General features: G+C 37.9%; 1 protein-coding gene across 1 annotated transcript in view; it reads left to right on the top strand.

Moving 5' to 3' along the window:
* The window catches only part of LOC103512798 (protein TRC8 homolog), a 43,097-nt gene extending 25,921 nt beyond the window's left edge, over positions 1-17,176 (top strand). Inside the window, exons 7-9 of the mRNA XM_026826187.1 lie at positions 13,705-13,820; positions 14,168-14,375; positions 16,919-17,176. Of these exons, the coding sequence (XP_026681988.1) occupies positions 13,705-13,820; positions 14,168-14,375; positions 16,919-17,176 (582 nt within the window). The remainder of the gene's footprint in view (positions 1-13,704; positions 13,821-14,167; positions 14,376-16,918) is intronic.
* Positions 17,177-17,660: the final 484 nt, after the last annotated feature.

Genomic DNA, 17,660 nt, shown 5'->3' with positions numbered 1-17,660 from the left:
GAGTCGGAACCAATTGATTCCAGTTGATTATGTTTCTGTTTGATATTGATTTTTTGATTCTGGTGAAGCTCTTCAGTGCCTAATGGCCGGAACTCGAAGTGGATGTACCTGAGTTTCAGAGTATGTTCTCTTAATGTTTCTGAGTAAGGTCTACAATAATTCATTCAACAAGAGTGTCAGGTCTTTCTTGCAAACGCTAAGTCGCCCGTTGTGATCTTTATCCCAAACAGATGTTTAAAATTGCAAATAAATAAATAAAAAAAAAAAAAGATAAGGTTCGCTCTCGGAACAGATGGCTTTCCCCTAATATCCTGTGGCTTTCTCCTGTCCTGTCGATTTCGGAACGACAAGATCTCGATTGTTACAGTTCCATAAAGTTTTATTCATAACTACCATAAGGTTCTGTTCGTTAAAATGGTAAGGTGTGGGTAATGAATCTAGGAAAAAACCAGTTGGGTCCTTTTTTTGTACCAATTGTGTCCCGGATTTGCGAGGGTCATGGGCCCCAACCACTCAACTAAAGTTCGTCCATGGATGTTCACTATTTCAGAGGACTGGAGAGGTGTTGTTTGTATTTCTAAACCGTCACGCTAACCTGCCTAAATGAAATCATATTTCAATAATCTATACAAACAGGCACAGAATACAAACATAGTCGATAAGTACATACAATAGCAATGTACATATTGATTTTATGTATAGTTGGCTATATCTCCAATATACTTACCTACCTATGTACAGATGGCTATTGGCTGTGTATCTACTTATTGGTGGTTGGATCTTCAATAGTCAATATTGACGTAAGTAATCTGTAACGTTCAAATTAGGTGCTGGCTAGACGCACTTGTTTTTCAAGTTCCTCTGAATACCTACATTTAGCCACCAGACCTCTTTGGGTGGAATCCTTTAGACTCTAAACTCTAAAGGGTTCCGCCCACAGAGGGTTCTTCTGAAAAGTTTAAGGTCTTTTTAAGTCACTCTCTTTTCACTTTCTTCCCCCTAACCCTATTCTTCCTCTTCTCCTTCCTCTTCTCTTCTTCACCTACTTACCTTTGTCCTCCTCTTACTATTCCTCCACTTCTTCCCGTCTCTCTCGTCCTGTTTTTTCCCTCCTCCTCCTCCTCCTCCTCTGTACCTAAATACAAGCGTCTATTCATCCCCTCTCTTCGTCTACATCTTTATTCCTTCCTCTCTTTCCACTCATCCTCGTTTTCTTTTTCCTCCCCTTCTCTGGCCCTCGATTTAGTCCTCTTTTACTCCTCCTCCTCCTCCTCCTCCTTCTCCTAACTAGCTCTGGTTTCTTCTTCTTCTCCCCCTTCATTCGTCCCTCCTTATTCGTTTGTTCTGAAAGAAAATTCAACGAATGGGAAGGAAATCGAGCTTGGAGTATTGGAAAAAGTAGACGCGGGTTTCGAAAAGGTTGATTCGTGCAATTACTTACCTTTCCATGCAGTTATAAAGAAAAATAGCGAGACAACAAAAGTTCGATTTGTAATGGACGCGTCAGCAAAACAAATTCGGTCAAAACCTTCTCTGAATGAACATTTATATCGCGGCCCTGTTCTGCTCGAAAATTTATGTTCCTTGCTTCTTAGATTTCGCCTGCATAAAATTGGTTTTGTCGCAGACCAACTTACCACTGGGTGATTATTCAACCTGGATTTTCAGACCACCAGCAGATCGAAGTCATATGAGTTTGTGGTTTCCCCATTTCAAACTCTCACCCCACACCACTGCTCTAGATGAAGTTATAGCTTCCCCTTTTGAAAATCACCCCACGCCTCTGTTTACATTATACAATTAGATATTTGTTCAACTCGGTAAGATAACATCGGGACCATATTTTCAATAGGGAATACAATATGGATCTGTTTTCGTATGGATCCCAGTCCGTTTATGTTCACAAGAGCTATTTCATCTAACCAATTTTCCATGATTCAATTTACAATGTGCATTCAAAATGGTAAATTGCTCTCTCGAAAATCTCCGAACAATAATAAATCTATAGTAATAATATTTATCTACAATAATATAATTATCTGTAGTAATAATATTTATTCACAATAATATGCCTGTTTGTGTTATTTCTATTATGTGTACTTGTTTGGTCTATTTTGTACGCAGGACCTCTTCATGGCCAATCGATCTGGTGGAACTTGGACCGCGGGAGTAAGAATAACTAAAAATTTCACGATTCTAAGCAATGTACAGACAAATCTACAATTTTATTTATATAGATTTTATGTATAGTTGGCTATATCTCCAATATACTTACCTACCTATGTACAGATGGCTATTGGCTATCTACCCACCAAAAGCTACTTAATTATTGTCATTAGGCCCTGAAATCCAATCACAAAGCCGAAAAAACGAAGACTCTGCTGGGAATCGAAACCATAACCTCCAGCGTGTAAGCCCTCTCCCTCCCTCCCCCCCCCCCTTTCTCCCTTTCCTTTCCATCCGTTTTCATTGTGTACCTTTCTTTCTCTCGTTTTTTTTTCTTCTCTTTATTTATATTCAAACAAAAGTTTTCATTAGTTTTTCTGATGCTCCTTCTTCCTCATTGCTTTTGTTGGGTTCTTTATTAGTTTGCATCCCCTCCCTTGCTGTGGTGTCCAGTGCTGTAGGATCACTGGCCATTTGTGGACGAGGGAAGATGTTTTGATGCATCGTTTTCTTCTACAATTGTAAATTAGTACAGTTAAAAAGATGTTGGAATTCGAAATTGTCTTTCGAAAAGAGGAAAAATTGCGTCAGCCTTAAACTAGGCAATAATTTATTTCGTCAGCCTAAAACTAGGCAATATTTAGGCAATAGTAATTCTTTGAAGAATCTAAAGATTCCTGAAATGGAAGGGTGGCTCTTTTCCTTGTTCTTTCCGGTAATCTTAACATTCTTAACCATCCTTCAAAGAGGTACCTACCTGTTAAATTTTTGCCTAGTTTTACGTTGACTCCAGTTTTAGGTGGAAGACTTGCGTCCATTTGATGATTTATTTTGGCTCCATAAGGTATTCCTATCCTATTAACATGTAGGTAGAAGATATCTGATCTTTATATTCTTAAGTTGTTGACCATTCCTCATGCACCAAAGTTTGCAGATAAATTCAGACATAGCCTTGTCTAAAGTTCAGCATAGTGTAGCTATAGACGTACTTGCACCTTAATGTGCCATAACATGGCGGATATGTTTCATACGCTTTTCACATGAATGCAGTGTTCTTCATACCTTCCCCACATAATGTCAGAGTTTTTCATACCTTTCTCGCCATCGTCACTGATAAAATCCTATCCTGTCTTTCTTCTCTCTTCGATTTCGGGACGATAAGACCATAGCAGTTACAGTTCCCTCTGTCAAACCTCTTTAAAAAAAAGATGCTCGCATGGTAATCAGGGGACGTGGATTCAATACCAGCCGACGCAACGCGACGTATGGTATTTTGTCCTTCACATTATTTGAGAATAGATCAGTTGCGCTTACTTGGGTGCTTAACTATGGTCAAACCTATCTAAGTGGGACTCATATGGGAAACTTGGATAAGTCAGAAAAAATTGCCAGTCCCTTGGATTCCTCCTTCTCTTTGCTTTTCTCTTCATCTGTGTTTGTCTTGTTCTTTTATTTTTCTTCGGCCCGGGCGAGGGGAATAAGAACGAGGAGGGGAAAAAAACTTTTAATCTCGTCTTTAAGAAAGTTTAAAATTATAGAAGCGTGTGTACAGGGTGTTCTTGCTGTTGTGTCGTGGGAAAATTTACACGTCGTGGAAAATTTTCTATGTGGGAATTTTTTGTGCCCCGTAGGAAAGAGGTGCTATAGTCTCAAGGCATTTGATTGGTCAATTTTGACTTGAGACTGATCTAAGAACGATCATTCTTGTTCATAAATACGAGTGTTACACTCTTTGGGTCGAAAACTTTGGTTTCTCTTCGCCCCACATAATGTCAGAGTTCTTCATACCTTCCCCACATAATGTCAGAGTTCTTCATACCTTCCCCACATAATGTCAGAGTTCTTCATTCCTTCCCCACATAATGTCAGAGTTTTTCTTCATACATTCCCCACATAATGTCAGAGTTCTTCATACCTTCCCCACATAATGTCAGAGTTCTTCATATCTTCCCCACATAATGTCAGAGTTTTTCATACCTTCCCCACATAACGTCAGAGTTCTTCATACCTTCCCCACATAATGTCAGAGTTCTTCATACCTTCCCCACATAATTTCAGAGTTTTTCATACCTTCCCCACATAATGTCAGAGTTCTTCATACCTTCCCCACATAATGTCAGAGTTCTTCATACCTTCCCCACATAATGTCAGAGTTTTTCATACCTTCCCCACATAATGTCAGAGTTTTTCATACCTTCCCCACATAATGTCAGAGTTCTTCATTCCTTCCCCACATAATGTCAGAGCATTTCATACCTTCCCCACATAATGTCAGAGTTCTTCATACCTTCCCCAAATAATGTCAGAGTTTTTCATACCTTCCCCACATAATGTCAGAGTTTTTCATACCTTCCCCACATAATGTCAGAGTTTTTCATACCTTCCCCACATAATGTCAGAGTTCTTCATACCTTCCCCACATAATGTCAGAGTTATTCATACCTTTCCCACATAATTTCTACGACTTCTAGATCCCGAGATAAATCGATTTAAAAAATACCGGTAAATCGTAAACTTTGACGTCACGGCGTACCTTCCCCACATAATGTCAGAGTTTTTCATACCTTCCCCACATAATGTCAGAGTTCTTCATACCTTCCCCACATAATGTCAGAGTTTTTCATACCTTCCCCACATAATGTCAGAGTTTTTCATACCTTTCTCGCCATCGTCACTGATAAAAATCTCACTCTCCAGGTTTTTTTCTCTTCCTCTACCATCTTTCGTGATCTACTTATTGGTGGTTGGATCTTCAATAGTCAATATTGACGTAAGTAATCTGTAACGTTCAAATTAGGTGCTGGCTAGACGCACTTATTTTTTAAGTTCCTCTGAATACCTACATTTAGCCACCAGACCCTTTGGCTTTTGTTTTAGATAGCATAGTGATCAAGATGCTCGCGAACTGATAAAAATTGCCTCTGGTCATGCTAGTATTATCTTCCTTTTACTGCGTCTACCTTCCTTAAGTATTATATCTTCCTTTACTGTCTGTGTTCCTTCACACTATTCCTTCTCTTTGCTTTTCTCTTCATCTGTGTTTGTCTTGTTCTTTTATTTTTCTTCGGCCCGGGCGAGGGGAATAAGAACGAGGAGGGAAAAAAACTTTTAATCTCGTCTTTAAGAAAGTTTAAAATTATAGAAGCGTGTGTACAGGGTGTTCTTGCTTTAGTGTCGTGGGAAAATTTACACGTCGTGGAAAATTTTCTATGTGGGAATTTTTTGTGTCCCGTAGGAAAGTTTCTGATGGAGATCCCTAATATTTGGACGGAAAGGGAATAATTTTTTACCCACCTTTCTTTTTACAATTTCTCCGCCCTCCTTATTATCGTGAATTTTACCGAGTCCAACCATTTAGAGCAGCTGTTGACTTTAAGGAATTGGATCCGTAACCCGGGAGGCGGGAGGTACGCTGATGTTTCAATAGTAGGTAGGTATCTTCCCTTCCTTTCCCTTCTCATCAATGGAGGGGAAGCAGTGTAGACATGGGAACTCCAGGAGGAACAATGAAAATAATAGGGAGGACGAAAAACTGTTTCCAACAGAAGATGTCTGCTGAATAATTTTCCTCAGTCACCACTATCATCAGAGCTACAACGAGCTCCTCTCGTTGGAAACAGTATAGGATGCAAAGGAAAGTGGGTGAGATGAAAGTTATACATTCCAATGCAAATGCAATCTTCCATTGGAAACTCCGTCTCCTTTTTTCCTGCCTCGGATGGAAATGACCATTACTTTGAATAGACGTTGCAATAGTCAGATAGACATTGCACTGTTCCAGGACCATTACGCTATTCCAGGACTATTGCGCTATTCCAGGCGGCGTGTCGCTTTAGGAGTCCCATGGGAGAGGTTCCAGGAAGGAAAATGAGGAAGAAGGAATTGGAATCTGCTCGTAGGCTCCGACCAGGCGAGCGTTGGCCGTGGAGGGCGAAACATGGGAAAGGCGAAATCGTGTCTTAGGGGAAAGCGGTGGACAATGCTGGTAAAGGGAAATGTATCGAGTGGGATGCTTTAGTCCCACTTTCTTGCTGAAAATTTTAACATTTCCGGAAAATGAATCGTTCTCAGTTCTCATAACTATGTATAACAGTTCTCATAACCCTCTACCCTTCGCCTTACATATCCTGATGTATCCCAACAATATCTAGTTCTCTTGAGAACCAAGGATAGCTATCATTTCGTCCACACTTTCGAAACTTTCAATTTCAAACTTTTTCAGAGAAACGTTAAACCCAAAAGGAAGCACGGTCATCCCAAGCCCAGACGAGCCGACCCTCGACGGCGAACGTCAATTGACCCGAGTCTACTCCTTCGTATTGGATGTCGTCACATGCCATTATCCCTAAGAGTATCTTCCGTAATGGTTCAGGCAAAAATAAAGAGAATGACGTTCAGGTTCGTCACTTAATAGAAATTCCGCCGCCCCAGTAACGCCAATCCCCCTAGTCACACCGTTCCCGTAATTAAGGAGCTGGGTGCAAAAAGGGCAATAAAATGAAAATCATCAAACTGAGATATTTAAATTTAAAGTTTTCAATTTTTCATCTAAATCCTTGAAAAGTATGTTTACAGAAAACGCTGCAACTCATCGAAAAAAAAAGTTATCACTGCAGTTCAAACGCCGGAAGATAGAGCGCACCACGTTCTATTCAAAAAATCGTTTTACGCAAAAAGGGCAAAAATTCCATATTTCCCTTTTTGCATCCAGCTCCTCCATTCTAGTAACACATTCTGACCATTGCTCCCACGACACCTCGCATCTTATGGAATTTTTTCCAGATATCTTGGTAGCTTTCTATATGTAGATGGGCTGTTTGGGTGTCCCCGACCTGGTTACACAATTCTGCCCATGTTTTTTTAGTCCCTCTGCACTTTTTCCCTTACACAATTCTGTCCATATTTTTTTAGTCCCTCTGCACTTTTTCCCTTCTCGTAGTTGTCGATGGGCTGTTTGGGTGTCAATTGTCCATTTGTCCCCGACCTAGTTACAAAATAATTGTTCCCTCTACGTTAATCTCGTTACATCGACTCCTAGATCCTTGTTTTCAGAGCCCTTTTAGTCTTCTAGTATTTTGTTTTCTTAAGGTGTACAACAGGATTAAAAGATGAATCCGAGTAAGAAAATTGAAAGAAAGGAATGTTCTCTCGACTTACTGAACAGCCTGTAGTTATTTCTACCCTCAGTGTAGTAAAACTTACTGAACAGCCTGTAGTTATTTCTACCCTCGGTGTAGTAAAACTTACTGAACAGCCTGTAGTTATTTCTACCCTCGGTGTAGTAAAACTTACTGAACAGCCTGTAGTTATTTCTACCCTCGGTGTAGTAAAACCAGGTCACTGAGCACGCTGAATAGCGAAAATATTTCTTACAATATGATTTCCATTATTTATTAATTCGTGAAATTCAATAGAAAGGAAATATTATTTTAATAAACCGATGAATTAATTCCTAATAGTAATCCTCGAAAAGAAAACGCAGGAAAGATAGAGGACGAGAAAAAGAGGCGGGGGATCTTTCTTCCTTCGTTTTTTAATTGAAAGTAGAGAGTGCAGAGAAAGTTGTAAAGTTTTAACTTAATTTAGAGAACTTGTAATGACCATTAAAACTTTGGTTTGTATAAATAACGCTCGTTCAGTGGTGGAACTTTGAAAATGAAGTGGAGGAGGTAAAGTTTTAACTTAATTTAGAGAACTTGTAATGACCATTAAAACTTTGGTTTGTATAAATAACGCTCGTTCAGTGGTGGAACTTTGGAAATGAAATGGGGGAGTATTATGCCCCGAAGAACAGAACTTGAAAACCTAAAGCCAGAAAATAGTGCTTTTTAAATATTAAAATGTTTGCGGTCGAACCAAAAGAGAGTAGTGGCATTGCAAGTTCTGACTTTTTAGTCGATTTTGTGAATTACAGCAACATGGACTATATTGTGGTATTGGATGTACATAAATTCTTAAAAAATGTCGTAACATTTTGTTGAATCCCGTATATATTTTTAGTCGGACTCACCATAGGGTGATGGTATGCCCCGAAGAACAGAACTTGAAAACCTAAAGCCAGAAAATAGTGCTTTTTAAATATTAAAATGTTTGCGGTCGAACCAAAAGAGGGTAGTGGCATTGCAAGTTCTGACTTTTTAGTCGATTTTGTGAAATACAGCAACATGGACTAAATTGTGGTATTGGATGTACATAAATTCTTTAAAAATGTCGTAACATTTGTTGAATCCCGTATATATTTTTAGTCGGACTCGCCATAGGGTGATAAGTGCTTTTTAAATATTAAAATGTTTGCGGTCGAACCAAAAGAGGGTAGTGGCATTGCAAGTTTTGACTTTTTAGTCGATTTTGTGAAATACCTACAGCAACATGGACTAAATTGTGGTATTGGATGTACACAAATTCTTTAAAAATGTCGTAACATTTTGTTGAATCCCGTATATATTTTTAGTCGGACTCGCCATAGGGTCATTAACGGGGGTCAACAGATCAAACAATCTGTTTCGGCGAACAAAAACGGGTTAACTTGTTCGAACAAAGTTGATAAAACCTTTGTTTGAGCATTAAAAAAGCTCCAAGTAGATAAATATTATGGGCACTCTTCGCAGAAATATTGCTTTGAAAAGTTTGCCCGAAAGGAGAAAAGTTTTCGTTGTTGAAAAATAGCCGATCTCGGTCAGCTTTATTACCCGGGAGGAAACTTTTCACAGTCATTTAGGTAGAGACTTTGAAATGTTTCTCGCCCAAGAGGGGATGTTTTAGCCGAAGAGGAATGTCGTAAATTTATACGGCTTGATTTTAGCGAGCTATCCGGTGGCGGGCGGGGTGGTAGCGGTGGTGTGGTTTGATTTCCAAATTCCAATAAGGGTATAAAGTTGCTATCGAGTATTTTGAATGTGAATTTCCATGGAAGAATGTGGTGTCTGACAACAAATAGTCGCTTTCCATTACATGAAAAAGAACAAGAGAAACTTGCAGAGTGGAAAAAAAAACAACAATTAAATAATCTTGGGGTATACTCCATGGAAGAATGTGGTGTCTGACAACAAATAGTCGCTTTCCATTACATGAAAAAGAACAAGAGAAACTTGCAGAGTGGAAAAAAAACAACAATAATCTTGGGGTATACCTAACAAGCGGGGCCCGTCCCTCCGGGAATTTTTCGATCTTGGTTAAAGAAAATCAGTATTTATGTACCTACCTGAGTTGCTATCGAGTATTTTGAATGTGAATTTCCATGGAAGAATGTGGTGTCTGACAACAAATAGTCGCTTTCCATTACATGAAAAAGACCAAGAGAAACTTGCAGAGTGGAAAAGAAAAACAACAATAATCTTCCATATTGGAAAAGGACAAAAAAAATTGTCAATGGCTGAGGACCTTCAAAGCTTAGGGTGAAATAGCTCGTCATTTACAGGTCAACTTATCTTTACTTACTTACTTACTTACTTACTTACTTACTTACTTACTTACTTACTTACTTACTTACTTACTTACTTACTTACTTACCTACTTAAGAGGTGTTATTGAAATCCATATCAAGTGAACATGCATGACCTAGGGTACAAGAAGTCATGAAGCTAAGACCATATCACATGTAAGATAAAACATTATCGACATGCTCGTAAATACGCTATTAACTTCGAGTAAGTAAGTAAGTAAGTAAGTAAGTAAGTAAGTAAGTAAGTAAGTAAGTAAGTAAGTGAGTAAGTAAGTAAGTAAGTAAGTATAAGTAAGTAAGTAAGTAAAGATGAGTTGACCTGTAAATGACGAGCTATTTTACCTAAGCTTTGAAGGCCCTCAGCCATTGACAATTTTGTTTATTGTCCTTTTCCAATATGCAAGATTTCCAATAGAATTTTGTGTAATCAGGTTTTTAGTCCCTTTCCTTTATTATTACAATAGTAATAAAAAGGTATAAGGGACGGACTATTGTATTCGCTTCGGTGTCTGTCACTCGGTCGGTCGGTCGGCCCAGAAGAGGTTAGGTCGTAGAACAGCCGCGGTAGACAGTAATAGTACACAGAAAAAAGACGGAAGAACACGCGAAGACCGAAGGAAGACCTTGTTTATACCTAACACATTGACATTTCAAGTCCAAGTCAAGTCATGAAATTTAGTGTATTACTTAAGCGGGGAACGACATTTCTGACAAGGATTTATGCTTAATGAACTCAAAGCGAGAAAGTTTTAGATAACACTTCAGTCGTTAATTTAAGACCGGTTTCAGCGTCATCTATGTTAAGCTACGCCGAGAAAGGCCAATAAATGGATGGGTGACTTAATCATTATATTGGGAATAAAGGGAGAACGGGCCCTAGTCTTGATTTTAAATCATTAAATGAAAGTAAAATCAAAAAATCAAATTTAAGCATAGTCTCAAGGCATTTGATTGGTCAATTTTGACTTGAGACTGATCTAAGTACGATCATTCTTGTTCATAAATACGAGTGTAAAAATTCCTTTGTTTATTTACATTCACTAATGAATCTAGTGACCCACATTCTATTCTCTTGTCTTCTTCTTTGTTTCTCAGAGTTTGGACAACAAGATTCACGAGACAGTGGAAACCATCAACAGTTTGAAAACTAATCGTGAGTTCTTCCTGAGTTTCGCTAAGGATCCTCAACAATTCATTAACAAGTGGATTATATCTCAGACTCGAGATCTCAAGGTAAATCATCCAACTCATATTGATATTGAACCCCAAAAATGGAAAGAAAAAAAAGCTTCTTTCTTGTGAACATAGACAAACCTGTAAAATTTATCGAGGTGCATATAAAATTCAATTACCATTATAATAAAGTCGAGAGCCTCATCAGTCATCACTATTACCTAGCATCTTCTGTAACTACTAATATTATTCTTTTTACACAATCAATGTTCGCTAAACCGCTACTCAGTTTCAAGAATCGCTACTCAGTTTCCCACAAAGCTTGTTGCACGGAACGAATTCCAAACTTGAAAAAAAAAAAAACTTGGTCCGAGTATACATATAAGTCTCAAATATAAGAGTCTAAAATTCTACTCTAATAAGACTAAATAGTTCTTTTTACACTCTCTGTAAGCTACTATTATTGTGTTCAAACAATGTTGAGGATAAAATTCCCTAGCTCGCTCGTGTCCTTGCTTTGGCTTTGTTTAAAAAACTTTGTATGTGTAAAACAATGTAATTCACATCTAAAGTCAAAAAACCAAAAAAACTGGTTTTTGGGGGATTTTTTTCACATTTTCTCACACAAATGAGCTCTGATCTCGAAATTTGTCGGCCATTAAATGGATGGGTGACTTGAACATTATATTGGGAATAAAGGGAGGACGGGCTCTAGTCTTGATTTTAAATCATTACATAAAAGTAAAACCAAAAAATCAAATCAAGAATAGTAATAAACTGAATATTAAATAAAATAGGTAGGTACATAAATATTGATTTTCCTTAACCAAGATCGAAAAATTCCCGGAGGGACGGGCCCCGCTTGTTTGTAGTCAAAAAGGGAGATTCCACCCTGTATGTGTAGATTTTGCCGGATGTCGCGTCGCGCGTCGGCATCACATAAGATTTCTTAAAAGTTGGCGCGCCTCCCAACACCCTGTACCTACTTAAAACATAGAGCGCTGTACTTGATACCTTTATAAATATTATAATGACCTAATTTTGAGAAAATATTTTTATCCGCCTCCACATTGTATAAGTACCTAGAGTCTCTAGAGCAGGGGTTTCCAAATTCCATGTGTATTCGGGCCACATGCTACATTGGGAGGTACTTCGCGGGCCACATATGTACATAGGGGAGCACCCCCCCCCAAAAAAAAACTTTTCAGAAATGCAGTCCGATGAAATTTTTCAAAAGTATTTTCCTAGTTGTAGCTTTTTTTTACATTTAGGTAAGTTCTTTTTACCAGGAACACGAAAATGGTGGTGCAAATTTTGTCCAGAAAACCATAAAGCCAAAAAACCAAAAAAACTGGTTTTTGGGGAAATTTTTTCACATTTTCTCATACAAATGAGCTCTGATCTTGAAATTTGTCACGTCGACCTATGAACTCAAAGCGAGAAAGTTTTAGATAACAGTTCAGTCGACAACTTAAGACCGCTTTTAGCGTCACCTGGGTTAAGCTACGCTGAGCCAATAAATGGATGGGTGACTTAAACCTTATATTGGGAATAAAGGGAGAACGGGCTCTAGTCTTGATTTTAAATCATTATATGAAAGTAAAATCAAAAAATCAAATCAAAAATAATAATAAACTGAATATTAAACAAATTAGGTAGGTACATAATAGGTACTGATTTTCTCTAATCACTACGGGCTAAAAAATTCCCGGAGGGACGAACCCTGCTTGTTAATACACGGTCTTACCACAGAGAGTTTGCAGTTCATACAGAGTTCAAGAAATACTGGCCTGTGTAAATCAACTGGGTGACGTTAAAGAAAATCCTTTTGACATTGTGTTAACTCTCGGCCATTGTATTAATCAAATTTATTGTCTACAGGGATTATGAGAGCCCAAGCTAAGTGTAGTCGCAAACATAAAATATTTCAAATGGTTCAAGGTATACACTTAATAAAATACGAAAAGAGGCGACACAATACATCCTTGCAGTAGTCCCCTGAGTATTTGAATATGATCTGTGTGTTAAGTTGTTAACCTTTCATTTTCAAAGTTGTTCTTTGTCTCCAATAATTCCTATGACTCCCAGATCTTTTTCACACATTCTAGTACTTTTCAGGGGCCACTTTTTTTAACTCGGTCAAATGCTTTTTGTTAGTCTATTGGGCAGTTGGAAATGTTCCTGATAACGACTCTGAGCGTTTGAAATTACAGTTTCAAGGTTTTTCTTTATTATTATATTAGTTTATTTTTGTATCTTGTTTATTTATTATTTATAAATTATAAATCAAAATATAATTTATTAATTTCAGGTATCTTGTGATGAGCCTTTACCTAGCTGTAGTATAACTAGAACTGAATCCATATCTAATGATATTCAAACTGTAAGATCATCTTCATCTACATCTAGTAGCAGTAATGAACCAAGTAGTCAAACTTCAAGGTAAGAGCTCTCTCAATCTTTCTTTCTTTTTTTCTTCTTCTCTTTCTTTCTTTTTCTGTCATTTATTTACGGAAGAAACGGTTAACAGGACTGGAAAAGGCTGAGTAGAATACTTACGAAGGTCTTATCGTCCCGAAAGAAAGAGAGAAGGAACACAACACATTTGATTTCTTCTTCGACGCCTATGATAAAATCAGAACTAAATATTACCTATTTCATGGCCTAGTACCGTAATTACTCTACTTTCATTGTCTACCCCTAATATTAGATTTCCTCCGAGTACCCCCACTTAGCCAGGGTTTTCTTACATCGGGAAACGCCCACTCTGAGTCTGTTCAAGGTTTTCCATGTGGTGTTCTTTCCACCAAACAGATGTGACGATGTATGAGATCAACTTTGATTGTTAATTTGTTTTTGTTTACAAATACAAACGAATTAGCTATTAGGCCATTTTCCTTGATTGTGAACTTTCATGTTTTCAGATCGAGTTCTGTTTCGGCATCTTCCTCTTCTTCAACGGAGCGTGGATTCTGTTATTTGAGTCCGGGGGCGGAGTGCGGGCTGCCATGATGTGCATCCACGCCTACTTCAACATATGGTAGGTATATGTTTTTTTTATTTACTAATAACAATAGAACAGTTGCGCTTACTTGGGTGATGTTTCAAAGTCAAAAAGCTGGGAAAATAAGGGATTCCGGAACTTTTCTTTTTCTTCCACGACTTCTAGATCCCGAGATAAATCAATTTTAAAAATACCGGTTAATCTTGAACTCTGACGTCACGACATACACTCCCGCACGCGATGACGTCACATCAAATATCCCTGCAAAGCTCCCTCGCAGGCAACACATTAATCTGTTTGTGCTTTCTTCTGGGCTTTCAACATAGCAACGAGTGTCCATGATAAAGTAAGTCTAATTAATGTCCAAGAATATTTGTTTTCAGGTGCGAGGCGAAGAACGGTTGGGTGGTGTTCATGAAACGCAAGACGGCGGTGAAGAAGATCGAATCCCTCCCGGAGGCGTCTCGGGACCAGCTCAGAGAGTTTGACGATGTGTGTGCGATATGCTATCAGGATATGATATCCGCCAAGATCACGCGGTGTAACCACTACTTCCACGGGGTGTGTTTGCGCAAGTGGCTCTATGTACAGGTGAGTGTGTGGAGAGATAATGAAAGTTGCATCAACGAGATACAGCCTGATTTCCTCGAATTTGTCATCGAAAATTTTGTCAAAAGGAAACGAATGTACCATCAAAGTAGAGGAAGTTATTTGTCTGATTATTGTTCCATACAAAATTTCAGAATGTTGACTTCTAAAATCATCTAAGAAGTCCATTTTATTCCACGGAGAACCATGGTTTATTAAACAATCAAATCTTGCGTTCTTATTGGGACACCCTTTATAAGTACCATGAAATAAATATCAAATGAACCGTCAAATTTTCAGATCACTTTGAAAAAAAAAAAAAAAAAAATCCAGCCGTTCCAAAAACGAACCTTATCTGTTTATGATGAATCTCGCCGCGGCCGGGAATCCGCAACCTAGCACTTACCTTCCATTCTAACTAAAATGACTGTAAAAATCTAGAGACCCCTGAAAATTTGGAAATTTCATTGAATATTATGCATTTCTTTAAAAAATTGATTGAATATTATGCATTTCTTTAAAAATTTGATTGAATATTATGCATTTTTTTTATGTATTTCAGATCGCGTGTTGACTCTAGTTTGGATCAGGTGCGAGAGAGGTTGACTGCTGATCTAGATCCTGATCAGAGATCCAACAGCACGGACCAGGCCACCCTGGTCACCGCGGAGAGTTTACTCAGGAAGAACTCGACCAGTTGAGACACCCTGTAAGTAACTCGACCGAATACCCCGTAATCGAGATTAGATTAGTTTCTACCTGTTTACGTACTATTGTGAAATTTAGTAGGTATTGAGACCTTTGTAAAACTAATTATATCAAAGATGAAGTTGAAATTATAATTATGAAAATTACCTACTTTGCAAATCTTTAGGGGTAAAAGAACTGTGAACTGCAGATTTTGGAATCAATCAAAGAAAAAAGGTAGATATTCAAACTGTAAGATATAAAGTCCTCATCCTCTCAAGTTATACCTCGGCACATCTTTCGCATTACTTCAAGGCACATTCTTCTTCATCCATGCCTATCCAGCCAGGAACGGTAAAATTCGATGAGATAATTTCGGTCCCGGCTGGGATTCGAACCCAGGACCTTCGGGTTAAGAGTCGGTGCTCTGCTGCCACAGCACAGATGAATGTCTCATTGGTTGTTTGTTTTGTATTTTCAGATGTGCGTTGTAAAGTGGGAACTTCGAATGTGATGAAGAAACATATAGGTAACAAGCTAACAAGTAAGATCTTATTAACAAACTATTCAGGTTGGTAAGTCGATTTCTTTTGAAGAAAAATAAAAAGGTAACAGTCTAATTTGATTAAATTGAGGCGCTAGTTAATATCGCATCGAAATGGGGAGACATATAAGCTGTTTAACTCATTAAGAGCCTCTCAATTGAAGGGGGAAAAAAAAAAACAAAACTAACAAACAAAAACACACAAAGCAATAACATAGGAAAATAAGAAATTTTTATACACCCCTCTGAGGGTCAAACTTAAAAGATTAAACATTCAAAGAAATTTATTTTTCGAAATTTCATGTTTTTGTTTTAGGAGGAAATCCTCATTTTCATGTTTTTCTTGTTTTAGGAGGAAATCCTCATTTTCTTGTCATAAAATTACCTGTACGTATTGCAAGCTGTTGGTCTCCTATTTTACTTTTGACACTCTATTGCCTTTTTTTTCACCTAATTATTTTTTTAAGCCCTCACATTTTTGTACATAATTCAGTTTTATTTCTCAACAACTTTGAAATCTAAATTTCTGGCTTTATCAGTAGGTGCAGAATTTTTGCGAATATTTTTTTAGATATTTTGCTGAAAATTATTGAGTTAAATACTTTGCGATATTTTTAAAATATTGATCTGAAATTCTGAATATTTTCAGATATCCCTGAAAATGAAGCAGGTACGTAGGTAGGTACATTAGTAGAAATTTAAAAATATTTGAAAGATATTTTGAATTACTGAGTTTAATGTTTTCAAATTTTCAGGCATTTCAAAATATTAAATGAATATAAATTTTAGTAAGCTGATCAGAACAAAAAAGAGTTGAAATTTGTCGCGACGACCTATGAACTCAAAGCGAGAAAGTTTTAGATAACACTTCAGTCGATCATTTAAGACCGGTTTTAGCGTCACCTATGTTAAGCTACGCCGAGCAAGGCCAATAAATGGATAGGTGACTTAAACATTATATTGGAAATAAAGGGAGAACGGGCTCTAGTCTTGATTTTAAATCATTACATGAAAGTAAAATCAAAAAATGAAATCAAGAATGATAATAAACTGAATATTAAACAAATTAGGTAGGTACACAGGGATTCTTTAATCTTTAACCACAATCGAATAAACTACGGGCTAAAAAATTCCCGGAGGGACGGACCCAGCTTGTTTTAATTGAATTCCATTTTTCCCCCCTCATCTTTTTCTTTGTTCTGTTATAATCTTTGTGGTCGTAGAAGTGTTTTATTATTATTATTATTAGTATTATTATTATTATTATTTTTCTAGATTTAATGATATTAATGTCCTCCCATTTGCTTCCCCTCAGGACCGATGTCCTCTGTGTCACAAGATCCTGTACAAGTTCAAGTCGAAATCCACTGGGCACAAATCTTCCTCCTCGGATAACAACGACCTCATAGTGTACATGCAGCGAGATACTCAGGAGGGAGGAAGCGATGAGACGTCCCCTGCTACGACAGGTGCTCCCTCTGGCTCTCAGACACGGGAGCAAGGCTCTCAGACTGATGAGGTGAGTGGGGGATTTCTTGTCTCTTTTAACCAAGCGCTATATCCCCCTTTTTAGTCCGTCCTTCCTTTACTATTACAATAGTAATAAAAAGGTATAAGGGATGGACTATTGTATTCGCTTCGGTGTTGTCTGTCTGTCAGTCGGTCTGTCTGTCTTTCTGACCCCAGATTTGGATTTTTCCCAACTTTTTACATAGGAATCGACCATTTATTTAAAATTTTTACCCATTTGCAACTGCTCCATTGTACACAATGAAATATACAGAATTTCCTTGTCCTTGAGAGAGAGAGAGAGAGAGAGAGAGAGAGAGAGAGAGAGAGAGAGAGAGAGAGAGAGAGAGAGAGAGAGAGAGAAGGGGAAGAGAGGGAAAGTTGTGATGCCAGCCCATCCACTAATTTTAGAGGATGTGGTAAATGTAGCATCATCAAGTTTTAATGAATTTATCCTCGTGTCTGTATGTGTATGTGTGAGAGAGAGGGTGAGAGAGAGAGAAAAGGGGAGAGCTGAGAGAGAGAAAGAGAAAGGCCTAGAGGAGGGA

This window comes from Diaphorina citri, unplaced genomic scaffold (genome assembly GCF_000475195.1).
Source record: "Diaphorina citri unplaced genomic scaffold, Diaci psyllid genome assembly version 1.1 scaffold885, whole genome shotgun sequence".
NCBI classification, from domain to species: domain Eukaryota; kingdom Metazoa; phylum Arthropoda; class Insecta; order Hemiptera; family Psyllidae; genus Diaphorina; species Diaphorina citri.
This window is presented reverse-complemented; position numbering and strand designations above follow the sequence as displayed.